We start from the raw sequence: 13,553 nt of genomic DNA on the forward strand, positions 1-13,553 counted from the left end.
ATGTAAGGGAACTAGGTTTTCTTCTTTTCATTATTTTCTTTGATTTTTTATTAAATAAAATATTTTATTTACTTATTTATATGAGGGGGGGGAGAAAGAGAGAAAAAATGGGCACATGAGGGCCTCCAGCCACTGCAAACAAACTCCAGATGCATGCACCACCTTGTGCATCTGGCTTACATGAGTACCAGGGACTTGAACCTGGGTCCTTAGGCTTTGCAAGCAAGTGCCTTAATCACTCCAGCCCTCCTTTCATATTTTACTTCTTTAAAAATTAATTTTCTCCCTTCTCCCACTAGGCTATGTAAGAATCACTGAGAAATGTAAAGCATTTTAGGGTGGACTTTTGATTTTGTTTGTTTCTCCTTGGAAAGTACTTAGAGAGAAAGCAGAGTTAGAAGGCAAGGTCCATGAATTACATCTATGGCTGTGCATGATAATGTCAGAGCTAAAGGAATGTCTGTATTCCCACCAAGTGCCCTCTCTTCAGGTTTGGCAAGTTGGAATTTAAAACGAGATCTGGACCACAATCAACCCACCAAGTCCCACATCAAGAGAAACTCCTACTTACAGACTACTGGGCATTGTTGGGGGTTGGTGCAAGCCAAGGTTTTCAATAAACTGGTTAGAGTACGGGTTTTAGAGAATCCTCCCTTGGCAAGGGCTGGAAACAAAACAGGTACTGCTAGGATTTCCTTCTCAGTGGTATAGACCTGTTCAGTGAGTGAGCAGATTAATGTGCTAAGGGAACAACCTGCTTTTCCCTTTCATGAGATCTCTGAATACATATTGGAGATGTGGTGTGTATGTGCGGTGTGTGTGCATGTTTCAATACCACAGAGCTTTTGTATAAGTGAAAAGAAAGAACATGCTAGAAGTGGACAGCAAGAAAGCCAGAAGTGGGCTGGAGGGATGACTTAGCGGTTAAGGCATTTGCCTGTGAAGCCTAAGGACCCTGGTTCATGGCTCAATTCCCCAGGACCCACGTTAGCCAGATGCACAAGGGGCATAAGTGTCTGGAGTTTGTCTGTTGTGGCTGGAAGCCTTGGTGCCCCCATTTTCTCTTTCTATTTCTCTGTCAAATAAATAAATAAGTAAAAATAAAATATTTTTTAAAAAGAAAGCCAGAAGCTAGGAATCATATATATGGCAAAAAAATTATTTATATATATTATATGTGTATATGTATATATACATAGGTATACATATACATATGTATGTGTTTGTGTGTGTACATATATTTTCTAGAAACAAATAAATGACACAACATTTTATCTTAAGCTGCGTATGAAAGATCTATCTAATACCTCATGTTCAGTGCACAATAGGTGCTCTGTCCTTGTAAAAAGGGAATTCTCAGTTATTCTGTTAGTCCAAAATGTATCATAGAGTTGGAGCTTCTCAGAGCAGAAAGGCACTTCTGGGACTGAAGTCCAACAGCCTTACAAGTCAGGAACCTCCTGTGGCCCAACCCAGCAGGAAGGGCATGAAGTTCTGCACACCTCCTGTGATGGGAGCTGACTAATTCATAAGGCAGTATATTGCATGTGGAGCATCTCTTATTTTTAGAAAATGCTCCCATGTCCTGGGCTTTGTTTCTGAAGTCTTTATGTACTCACTACCTTCTTTTCCTGTTTCAGTCTTCTATATGCACACAGAAAAATATATGAACTAATTTCTTCTTAATTAATTGATAAAAGCTAATTAACCCAAACATCTCTACTGTTCTCATGACAAGGCAGCATGCTCCACTGTGGACAAGTACTGAAGTAAAGCTGGATATGGTTTAGGAAAGAAGACTTAGATTAGGGCAAGTTCATGGGCTAGAAGAGGGTGTAATGATGTTAAGGGATTGCTTGGTCATGAAGCCTCCATGGTTTTGAAAGAGGTGATGGAGCTAGATGCATTTGTTAGTTGTGGATCATGCTTTGAACACTGGGCTCCCAGCTCATGACATTAATTTGAGGACATTGTGGAACCTTTATAGGCAGGGTAGCCTAGGGGGAGTGGCACAGTGGGCCTCGGAAACTTGTAACAGGGCTAGGAAATGGCTCATTGGTTAAAGGTGCTTCCTACCTCTGCCTCCCTAGTGCTGGAATTAAGGATTTGTGCCAACATGCCTGTCTTCATTATTTTTTTTTAAAGTTACCTTGCTAAATGTTTGTGGAGCAAATGGCCTATGCTTATATTTTAAGGTAGGGAGAAAAGGAATATAAAACATGATTTGAGAACTCACGACTAAGCAAAGCTCTGCGTCTGATGGAATATGTGAAATGCTGGCTCCAGTGTTCACCAACTCTCAACTGTTAAGAGATTATTGATGTTTTCCTAAATGCCTGATTGAAAGAAGTCAGGCACTGGCTCATTCATTTACTTTTCCATCTCTCAAATATTTATCGATCACCTACTTCTGTCCCAGGTCCACTGATCAAAACAGGCACAGCCACCCCCCCACATGAAGCATGCGTTTTTGTGGAGACAAGACAAGAGATCAGGCAACTAGAGGAAACTTCGTGACTTGGAAATATACAGCTGAAAGATGACAGTTACAGTCTGGTAACTAAGCAAACACAATCATCTCGTTGAGCCTTCATTTCTTATATCCAAAATGGGAATGACTTGTTTAGCAGGAGGTTACAAGAAACTGAGTAATGATTTATTTTTAATTTCAATTTTGTTTTTGCTCAATAGGGCATTGTTGAATTGCAAAATGCTCTCCCATGTAAAGAATTCTAATAGTTATCTATCATTATCCCCACTCTTAAAGTTTGTTTTCTCTTTGCACATGTATATCTCCTTCTCTCCTACCCCAGTGCATCAGGAAGAGAGATTAAAACAACAGGCTGTGGGCTGGAGAGATGGTTTAGCCATTAAGACACTTGCCTGCAAAGCCAAAGGACCCAGGTTTGATTCCCTAGGATACATATAATCCAGATTCACAAAGTGGCACAAGCATCTAGAGTTCATTTGTGGCGCTGGTGGCCCTGGCATTCTCTCCCCTCTCTTCCCCTCCCCTCCCCTCAGTTCTATCTGCCCCTCTCTCAAATAAAAACAAATCTGATTGGGGTGGAGAGAGCCACCCACCTAGGCTGTTGATTAGGGTCCAGAATTGGGGGAATGGGAAAAATCTCCAGAATCTCTTGAAGAGGAGCCTATTGAGAGGTGGAATACACTGGAGAGTTATCTTGTTAGAACCAGGCAGTCTTACTGAACAGTGGTAGTCATAGGCTTGGTAGGAAGGGACTTCAGTGACATCTCATTTCCTGATTTTATCTGTGACAAAGCTGCCCAGTTTGCAAAGCAGAGACTTGAGGGTCTCCAGGATTTCTTTTATAAATTCAAGAGATTTAGTCAGGCCTGGTGGCACAGGTTTTTAATCCCAGCTAGTCAGGATGTTGAAGCAGAAGAATCCCATGTCCAAGAAGGTTGCTGGGCAACTTAACCCTATCTCAAAAAATATAAGAAGGACTGAGGATATAGCTCAGACGTAGAATGCTAGCCTAGGTTATATGTGAGGCCCTGGGTTCAAATCCCCAAGAAAGAGAAAGAGATTGATGTAGCTTTATCCTAATTATATAACCATTGCCAGAGAAACATAAATGAATGATTGCAAATGTTAGCAATTCTCAGCTTATTAAGATTTACATTTCAAGCAAAATGAGTGAATTTTTCCCAAGGCCACTCTCCTTTTTTTTTTTTTTTTTCTTAATCGTGATTTTTGTGTAATTACATGGCTTTTTCCATGCCCCTTTCTGGCAATATAGAAACCCAACCAGTATTAACTAAACTTTTAGTCACTCTGAAAAATAGAAATAGTGCTGTCCCTACTATCTAGGCAAGTCTATGTTCCAGTTCTCCTGTCTGCAATATAAAGGTGGTAGGTGGCCTTCATCTTCCAAGTCCCTTAGCTCATCAGTGTTCCAGCACGGTGATGGGTGCCTCTCCCTTTCCTGTGCATATATGCAAATGGTAAGCAACTTGGTTTACTTCCATATGTTAGACTTTTACTGAGAATCCAGCTGGCCAAGAAGGCCACATTTTATAGCCCGGGCAGCTATTTAAATCCCTGTCAGACCACAGAAACTCTGGTTAAAATTATATTTTGTTAATCCATCATGTGGATGTGGAGCTTGCTATTTTTAATCCATGCTCTGCACAGACCGGTTATTCATGGCTAAGAGTTTGCCACAAGACTTCAGAGCTGATTTAAAAACAAACAGCTTGCAGAGGGGCCAGAAGGAGACTTCTTTTACAAGGTGGTGTTCATGAAATCAGGGAGTAGGAGGGGGGGAGAGGGGCAAGTTCTGCCTCCCAGTGGAAAATGCAATTGCTCTCCTTAGAGGATACAGGAGCAAGTAAAGAAAGAGCTTACATTAGTGTTTACAGATGGTAGGCTCCTTTAGTCATTTCCCAAAGCTTCAGGAAGTTGCATTTTTAGAATTGTTTTTTATTCATTTTGCATGTGTGGGGGGCATACCAGGATCTCTTGGTACTGCAAGTGATTGCCCACCTGACTTTTCATGGGTGATTAGTGAATTGAGCCTAGGCCAGCAGATCTTGCAAACAAGCACATTTAACCACCTAGCCATCCATCCCCCCAGCTTTGAAAGATGCATTTTTTATCACAAGGCTCACTTGTGAGGATCTTGTAGAAATTATTTTCTCTCCTCTTCGTATCTTTTTCTTACTACGTCATGTAACGTACACAATGGAGGGGGGAAGAATTAAAATACAAGTATTTCATTTGATGCAAGGAGATATATATTTGAACCAACCCATAAGTGATGTTGGGAGGCCAAAGATTGAGACGTGTGATTGCCCTCACCAAAGTGCTGACTTCCTGTACTTCATTCATTCAGACAAGCCAGTTAATGTCACATGGCCAGATGTGGTGGTGCATGCCTGCAATCCCAGGCTTCAGAAGGCCGAGGCAGGAGAACCCTGAGTTACAGACCAGCCCGGGCTACATAGTGAGACATTATGAGAATCTGTCTTAAAAACCCAAGGGCTGGGGGAAGTTATAAGATGGGCCAAGAACTCTTTTACATCTGTTGTTGCAAAAGAGATGAGACATGACAATTGCCCTTTAGGTTATAGTTTACTAGAGTTTCCTTGCCAATACACTGATAAATTTCGGGTGCCCCGGATCAGTTGTCTTACAATCAGTGCATTCTACAAAGCTTAAGGACCAGGGTTAAATTCCCCAGTACCCACATATAGCCAAATGCAGAAAGTGGTACATGTGTCTGGAGTTTGTTTGCAGTGGCTGGAGGCCCTGGTGTGTTCATTTTCTCTGTCTCTCTTTTCTTTCTCTCTGCTTACAAATAAATAAAAAAATATATATTTTTTTAAATCCATAGGCTGGAGAGATGGCTTAGTGGTTAAGGCACTTGCCTGCAAAGCCTAAGAACTCATGTTTGAATATCCAGATCCCAAGTAAGCCAGACACACAGTGACACAATTGCATGATGTCACACATGTGCACAGGGGTGGGTGGGCCCATGGGGGGAGGGAGAGGAAAGGGAAGAATCTACAGAGAGCTCTAGCCACCTGAAAAAGGCAAGAGGAGGGAGACAGCCTATGTAGGAGTAGGGGTCTCCCCAGATTCTTAGCCCAGATACGCTGACTGTTTACCAGAGCAGGGCTCTGGAGGTTTAGGAGAGATGAACAGGCAAAAGAGGTTATGACCACCTGGTAAGCATTTATTTATAATTTATTGTGATGGGCTATATCTTTAGGCTTGGGTGAGTCTGAGAGAGAGCTGATTGGTTTGGGCTCAGGCTAGCCCTGAAGTCCAGGTGAGGGAGCTGATTGGATAGGCTGGATGTTCCCTGATTGGGCCCTAAACTGGCTACCACACTAGTCCCCCACTAGGTCCCAGAATCTTCCAAGTGATTGGTCAGGAAATACTGTTCGTGATACTTTTTTTGTTTTCCTGTTTTTGAAAGTCAGTGATAAGATATTTACACCATCTTGTTTCAGTTCTGAGAGAGTTTAGAAAAGGTATTTCTCATTCATCTACATTCTAGACGGAAGGAAGAAGAGGCAATGACGAGCAACAAAGACTAGGTCACTGAAAAGCACCAAGGCCCAGAGCAAAGTTACAACCAGTACATTCCGTGAAATACCTGTTGTCTCTGGGATGTAAATATCACAAGAAAAAAAAAAAGGGGGGGGCAACAAAGAAGGAACAATGTCTTAATTATGATTCAGAAATTAAGAAAACAACAACAAAAACATGCTTCAGTTATTTTGTGTAAGGTCCTCCTTCCCATCCCACCCTACAGTGTGCTGGGGGAGAAACCCAGAGTCTACTGCATGCTAGGCAATCTCATAGCTTGAATCTTTCATTAGCAGTGATAAAGCAAGGTCAAATCCATCCATGTCCTGTGAGAGCTTCTGACAGGGTGCAGTGGGGCTTCCTAGGAAGGAAAGGTTGCTACAAGCTTGGCAGGAAAGGTTTGGGGGGTGGTTGGAAGGACCAGACAAGGCTGGTTGTGGAATTAGTTTTGTCATAAAGTTGAGAAGGAAGATAACAGGAAATTCTAGGAAAACGTCAATGGCAGATCCATGTTTTGTAAAGATCTCGGTGACAACAATGGAGAAAAGATTATGAAAAAGGAAAGAAGTTCACAGCAGCAGCAGATCATAGAGCTCATCTCTATTAAATACTTAGTATGCCATTCCTTATATGAAGTGTTTGTCTCATGTCGTCCTTAAAACAACCCCCAAGGCAGGAATTATTCTATTTCATAGAGGAAGATATGGCAGAGCCTGGACAACCTTCTGGGTTTAACAAAACAATGTGTGTTTTAGCTATGAGAACCCAGGCAAGAAAATGAAAAGGGCCTGATACAATTCACGAACTTTGGGATAGAGTCAAGATATAGTTTGGAGAATTAAGGAAACAGCTAAACTTTTTTTTTTTTTTTTTCCTAAGAGCCAACATAGCTCCTTAGAGTCTGAGTCATACAAAATTAAGACCACTGTCCACCTTTGCTAACCTGTCTGTCTGGAGGACTACAACTCAGACTGAGGCTGCCTTGTCATGAAAGCGTAATTCCATTGAAGGAGGCTCGTCCTTTGGCTGATGGGCAGAGTTCACCATCCCTGGCATTCTCTACAGCGGAGAGAGCTGCAATTCTATTAGTTGAACGAGAGAATTTTCACCTCTCCAACCTTCACTGTTACCCGGGGCAATTCATTGTCTCCCCTCTCCCACACTTCAGTTTCCTGTCTCTACCTTAGAGCAGACTGCCCTCATTAACTCATTAGATGTTAAATTGAATAAGTTGTTATCCAGGAAAACTAATTACCCAGGACAAAGGTAGAGATACCTGAGCGGTTAATGGGAGGGAATTCGTCTATGTGCGGTGGGGGGAGCACACGAGATTCACTTAATCTCCTTCTTGGCAGTCGAGGTCAAAGGGGCAGAAGATAGATTTCATATTCATTCTCCTTCTGAAGGTATTGGAGTTCTTGAGGCGGGGGAAATGGAAACACTTCCTTGGCGCTGTTCTTGCCCCGGACCCCGCCCTAAGATCGCAGTAGAAAGACTCCTTTCTCCTTGAATGCGCTTGGCAAGCCCAGCTCCCCCTCCCCAAGGGAGGTGGAGAAAGAACACGTCCACACCTCGCGCGCGTCAGCCCGACTCCTGCCTGGGAAATGATAGAAGCGCGCAGACCTCTGCCATTTATTTATTTATTTATTTACTTTCCATCGGGTGCGCTGTCCCTTTAAATGGGGACGCTTGGTCGCTGGCTCCGTAACACAGGAGCCGGCAGCTTGTTGATTTCAGAGCTGGTGAATTTCACATTGTTTCCACTTCACTTTCCTGGCCCCTAGGGGAGGCTCCGCGACCCGGGCAGCGAAGACTGAGGAAAGGCCGGCCCCCGCAGCATCCCGGGCGCGCGGAGGTGGAGGGGGGACCCCACACGCACCCTAGCCGCCGCAGACGGGGCTCCTCCCGGAGCCGGGACGCCCGGAGCGCGCGGCGCGGCGCGGCAAGGCTAGGGGACCGCCCGCCCAGACGCCAGCCCGCCCACCCACGGGCCGGGCCGCACCGGGCGAGGCCGGGAGGGGAGCGGGCGGGTGGGGGAGGCCGGGGGTGGGGGGGGGCGGGGAGGGGGCGGGGTGGGTGCCGCGGCCGCCGCGGAGCTACTGCTCGGCGCGTTTTTACATGAAGATGGCGGCTCCCACCGCCTGCAAGGCGGCTTCCCTGGGCTGCAACAACAAGCCTGCCTTTCCGGAGCTGGATTTCAGGTCCGGGGCTCGCGTGGAGGAATTGAACAAACTCATCCAAGAATTCACCAGGCACGACCAACGGGAATACGACGACCAGAGAGCGCTGGAGATCCACACGGCCAAGGATTTCATCTTTTCCATGCTGGGTGAGGAGGGATGGGGGCGGGGGGAGGCGTGTGCGTGTGTGTGCGAGTGTGCATGTGTGTGTGTGTTGTGTGTGTGTGCGTGCGCGCGCGCGTGTGTGTGTGCGCGATGGGCAGCGGGGTGGCAGAGCCCAATCCCCCTGCCCGAGCGAGCGCTCGCCCGTGGGTTTCTTTGCCGGGTGTCGGGAGGGGGGCGGTACTCGTCTGTTCCTCCTCGTTCCTTCTCCCTCCGCGGCCAGCCGAGCTGTCTCGCTCTGCTCTGGGCTGCAGTGGGGCGCCGGGGGCCGCTTGCCTTCGGCTTCTCTGGTTCTTTTGTCAATTCGGGCGCTGCGGGGAGGGAGGGCGGTCAGGCAGGGTTAGCGGCGCCCGGGAAGAATCCACCCCCCCCCCCCGTTTCCCCCAGCGACGCGCCGGCCAGGTGAGACCCGGGGCGCCCTACAGATGTGCGATGTGGTTCACAAGCCCTGGACCATTGCCTTCTGAGCCCCGGGGCCCGATGCTCTTCCGAGCCCTGGGCACCCGGGCAGCGCCGGGGCTCCTGCTCCGCGCCGGAGCGACAAGTTGCTTTTCGCGTGTGGCGGCAAGGCTCTGTCACGCTGAGCCCCCGGTGGCCAAACTTGTTGGGTGTTCCTGAGTAATCCGCCCTAGTAGTCTGGGCGTCCCGGAGTTCCTGCAACTTGAAATTTGCAAATAGACTTGACTTTGAAGCCATTGGAAGCATTTCCGGCACTTCTCCAAGGTTGCCCTTGAGTTTGGGATTCCTAATTCTCTCCTCCAAAAAGACCCGCAGAGGACCGCTACCCCCTCCTTTTTGTGCATTGGCTTAGCGCTGGAGTTGCCCACTCACAGAAGCCCAGGGATTAGAAAGTATGCGGCCATACGCCCCCCCCCCCCCAACCTCTGGGCCCCTCACCTACCCCCAACATCAATAGATGCCTTGTAAAAGAAAATAATCTAGCCGAGTCTGAGCGACCCAGGCACTCCCCAGGCGTTCTGCGGCGGGATTACTGCCACCGAGTAGCCGAAGGCACGTCCGCCGCCCCGAGCCACGGACGTGGCTGTCATGCAGTGCGTGGCCCCGGGGTTTACGTTCAGCCGTACGGAGACTCGAGTAGCGGTGTTCCATCGCGAGTTTCTGTGCGCTCTGCAAACATTTCCACAGCCAGCTCTCTTTCCAGCTAGTGGAAAATGCTATTAGCAAAGGCCTTTTGATTACAGAGGACAGAGTGTGTGCCTTCCTTCTGCGATCTGCAGGGAGTGCAGCCCGTGGTCTGTTGCTAGCTCTCTCCTGGATACCTTATTTTCTGTCCAGATTTTCTTCCTCCTTTTAGCTCAAGTGTGGCTAATTTTGACTGAATTTGGTAATATTAACCATTAGGCAATTTGGATGGAACGTGTTAACACATAGTCTTTCCCTTCTTTTGCTCCGTACTCTCCAAGTGGATTCTAAGTGGGGTGTATGAAAAAGGCTCTTTATTGAGACAGTCAACTGTTCATCTATTTAAGTTTTTTTAATCCACAACCTGTTGGGAATGGGAACTTTCCCACGGAACATGACAGCACTGACAAAGCTTCTTAGCCTAAAAACTAAACCAGTGATTGTCGGAAAGCTGGAGAAGCATAGAAAGCTCAGGACAGCTATTTGAGTTGCCTCATCATGGTCTTTCTCTTAAGCATAAATGACAGAAGTCAGCCATTGGGTCAGTTTTCATGTCTCTTGTACTAGGACCTTCAGTGGAAATAGGTCATGAGGGTAGTTATGCATCAGAGAATGCAAGCTGCCGGGATGGCTTAAATGCCCGGCCCTCTAGGAACTTCTATGCTGTGCCCTTATCTGATGGACCCAGTTAGCAAGGCCCTTCTCCATCTTTAAAGCGCGAATTATTCTAGGGTGCTTAATTTATGCATGTGCTAAATGTCAGGGATGGCACTGTCGTGACAGGTAAGCTGGATTTATTTGCTTCTATGCCTTTTTCCTTAGCTGACCTTGCAAGTGTTTTTTTTTCCCCCCCACCACTGTGGGAATTTGGTTTTTCCACCTGCGGGAGAGAGAATTCAGGAGTGTCATTTGAGTTCTTTGCCCCTCTAGACACTATCAGGCAGATGGTGAAAGGAGCTTGCCTGTGTGTGGTGCTGCATTTATTTTCCAATCCCTTGCTTTCCTTTAATGAGGTGCTGGCTGCTGTAGACAAGTGAAGGGTTTGGCGACAGCAAGGGTCCCCCCGTGTGGATTTACTTTTTCTAAAGCAGATTTTCGCTTGGCTTAAGAAACAAAATCTCTTTTTGTACACTTTGTTTCCCTTGCCAGGGCCTTGGATCTTTCATGAATATGCGAATGAGGTGTCTTAATGACCCTCAGCTTGTTAAGGTGTTACTTGGGTGGCATCAGACCCTCATTTCAGGGATTCTGGCAGAGGTGAGGTTGGGGGTGGTGGGTCTCTTGGCTTTGTCCTGCCTCCCTCTGAGCTGCACCTGAGGATTGTCTGCGGCTTAAAAGCATTATCCCCTCGCACGCCCGGGATGAAATGGCCAAGGAGTTTGTACAAGCCTCTTTAATGGAGCCGTGGATAATGCTGCCTCTGGTTGCAGGCAGTTGGGGGTCAGGCCAGTGGCCAAGCAAGACACTATTTATGTTATATGGTTGTTAGCCATAAGCCGTGAGCTTTCCAGACCTTTTCTTTTTTTTTCTAGTTTGGGAAGAATTTGACAAAGATGAGTAAAGTGGTGGTAGATAGTTGTAATAGGTGACCTGTCAGCACTAAGGCACCCACCCTTCTGTCTGGTCCAGGCAGCCTCCTGCTAGGCTGAAAGGTTAATCTGCTGCTTGATGTGGTCTCTGAGCTGGTCCAATGTTCTCTGGTTTGTACAGGTTCCAGTTCCTTTGGAAGCAGGTGTTAGCTGGAACCATCCACACTCACTCCTTATTTCTTTACACCTTGTCCTGTTAGGAGAATGATTGCTATTATTATCTAGTTAATATTTGAGAGCCCAGATTGTGTGAGAGGCTGGCAGTGCATAATAAATAATAAACACCATTTATCAAAATTCAGGGAAATTACCCGAGTTCATTAATGTTTTAATAATATTTTGTATTTGCATAATATCTCTTCTGGCTCTTTTGTTGTTTTCATTCCTGGGTGATGGTAGATGGAGACTCCTGGTGTTTCCATGGAATGTAGGTGGAAATGAAGGTATGGTGAAGGTAACAGGAGACATGTAGTCACCTACAGACAAAGAGGTTGGTACCATGGCATGGCATGGTCATGACAGTGGCTGTCATTGTCGTCCACCTCCTCAGGGTCAGAACTACACATGGACTGCACCTACGTTTTGCAGCTGGCAATCCTGAAATCTACTGAGGCAAGAAATAAACAAGGTTAACTAGCTGAAAAATAGTAGAGTCATTACTAAAACTCCTTACCAGCAGACTCTAAAGATACACTTCTCTTGTACTTGAGTCTCTTGAACATAGATGCATGATAGGGGCATGGCTCAATGGTAGAACACTTGCCTAGCAAGTGAGGCCTGAGGTTCAATCCCCAGTACCACTAAAAAAAAAAAAAAAAAAAAAGGAAGAAAGAAATGAAATAAAATAAATAGATGCATAAAAATCTAGAGAAGACTTTTAAAAAATTACTTATTTAAAAAATACTTCATACTTTTAGAATTTATAATTGATTTCAGCTAAGTGCATTAGCATAATGCTAGTATCATCAGAGTCTTTTCTGAGGCACATTAAGTTTGAGTATTTTATTCCAAAAGATCACCTATTTGAATTTTTGATTGAGAAAATGATGATCATTTTAGTTAAATCTGTAGTTCCACCCCTAGTCTGCCTCCGACTGGGTGTGTGGTAGAAGGTTTTTTAAATCTACTTCACAGAGATAACTGTACTGCATTTTTAGTATTATATCTGTATGTAAAATTACTTTACTAATTGAAAAATAATGCATACATGATTTTATCATTTATTTAAAGAAATGCGCTTCATTAGGAAACCTAATGAACTTCAGCTGGAATTATTTCTGCAGCTTGACACCAGAGAGGACTCGAGAGTACATTTCACAGCAGCCTAGGACGAGATTGCCTGTGGCCATGTGTAGCATGATTAATTCCAACACAGGCTGCCTTTAGTTAAGTTTGTAGTGTGTGTTTACTGTGGTGCCAGATCCTTTGCATCAACCCATCAGCTCCGCTAATCTTCCTGACAACTTTAAGAATGAGTTTAGTCCGACGTAATTTTGAAGATGAAGTCAATGCCCCATTGGAGGTGAACCGTTGAGGCTCAAAGAGGATACCAGGGCCATGCAGAACATGAGTTTAGGTTCAGGTGTGTGGTGGTTTCACTCAGGTGTCCACCAGAAGCTCAAGGTGTTCTGAATGCTAGGTCCCCAGCAGGTGGCAGTTAGGAAACTGGATCCTCCTGCAGGTAGTGCATTGTTGGGGGCAGGCTCATGGATGGTATAGCCAGCCTTTCTTTGCCAGTGTTGGGTACACTTTCTTGTTACTTGTTGCCCACCCCTCTGCTTATGCCATCATGGAGTGTCCCCTCAAGTCTGTAAGCCAAAATAAACCCTTTCCTCCAACAAGCTGCTTTTGGTTGGGTGCTTTGTGCCTGCAATGCAAAACTAACTGCAACAAGGTGTTTTCTTTCTTTTTTGTCTTTTAGACCCAGGCATTCTTTGACTCAAAAGCTCATGTACCTGTTACTAACCGTTAGTTTCCGTCGCCCCCCCCCTTTTTTTTGCAGACAATCAAAAAAGGCACTACTGCTGGGGAATTCTCCATTCACTCAGGAGCCTGCTTACTCTGCAGAAGCAGGGACAATTTCTCTGCTTGTCTCTGCCTCTTCTGTCCCTCTTTCCTTTTATGACCTCAACAAGTACTTGATGAATATAATACTGTTTGCCAAGCAGCAAGAAGGATTCAGAGGATAAAATAGCACAAACTGAGAGGTTCACATTGGTCAATTTGGGAGATGCCCTACTCTTTTTACACAGTGCACTCTAAGAGAATAGGCTGCAGTCACCTCTCTTGCCCCTTCAGTGCCTTAGATGGCTCCTGGACCCTGTGTCTAGGCTCTGTTTCTAGGCATTTCCTCCCTCCAAACTAGGCCACTGGGAAGCCCTGACCTTCTGATGTCTGAGTGCTACTTTTCTCCTATTT

The 13,553-nt window shown here is 45.7% G+C and overlaps 1 protein-coding gene and 1 long non-coding RNA gene across 3 annotated transcripts in view; one reads left to right on the forward strand and one right to left on the reverse strand.

Annotated features, from left to right (window-relative positions):
* The first annotated feature begins 8,138 nt into the window (after positions 1-8,138).
* Positions 8,139-13,553, forward strand: part of Mb21d2 (Mab-21 domain containing 2) — a 127,929-nt gene continuing 122,514 nt past the window's right edge. Inside the window, exon 1 of one of the 2 annotated variants that reach the window (XM_004654260.2) lies at positions 8,139-8,390. In XM_004654260.2, coding sequence (XP_004654317.1) covers positions 8,180-8,390 — 211 coding nt within the window. In that variant the 5' untranslated portion in view covers positions 8,139-8,179. The remainder of the gene's footprint in view (positions 8,391-13,553) is intronic. The other variant, XM_045150730.1, reaches the window with a different exon arrangement.
* LOC123460841 lies at positions 8,383-9,570 on the reverse strand. The gene is made up of 3 exons (XR_006637240.1): positions 9,305-9,570; positions 8,827-9,063; positions 8,383-8,714 (listed from the first exon to the last, which is right to left on the reverse strand). It is a non-coding gene; the product is annotated as an uncharacterized LOC123460841 (long non-coding RNA).

The sequence above is a fragment of the Jaculus jaculus genome, chromosome 5 (genome assembly GCF_020740685.1).
Source record: "Jaculus jaculus isolate mJacJac1 chromosome 5, mJacJac1.mat.Y.cur, whole genome shotgun sequence".
Classification (NCBI taxonomy): Eukaryota; Metazoa; Chordata; class Mammalia; order Rodentia; family Dipodidae; genus Jaculus; species Jaculus jaculus.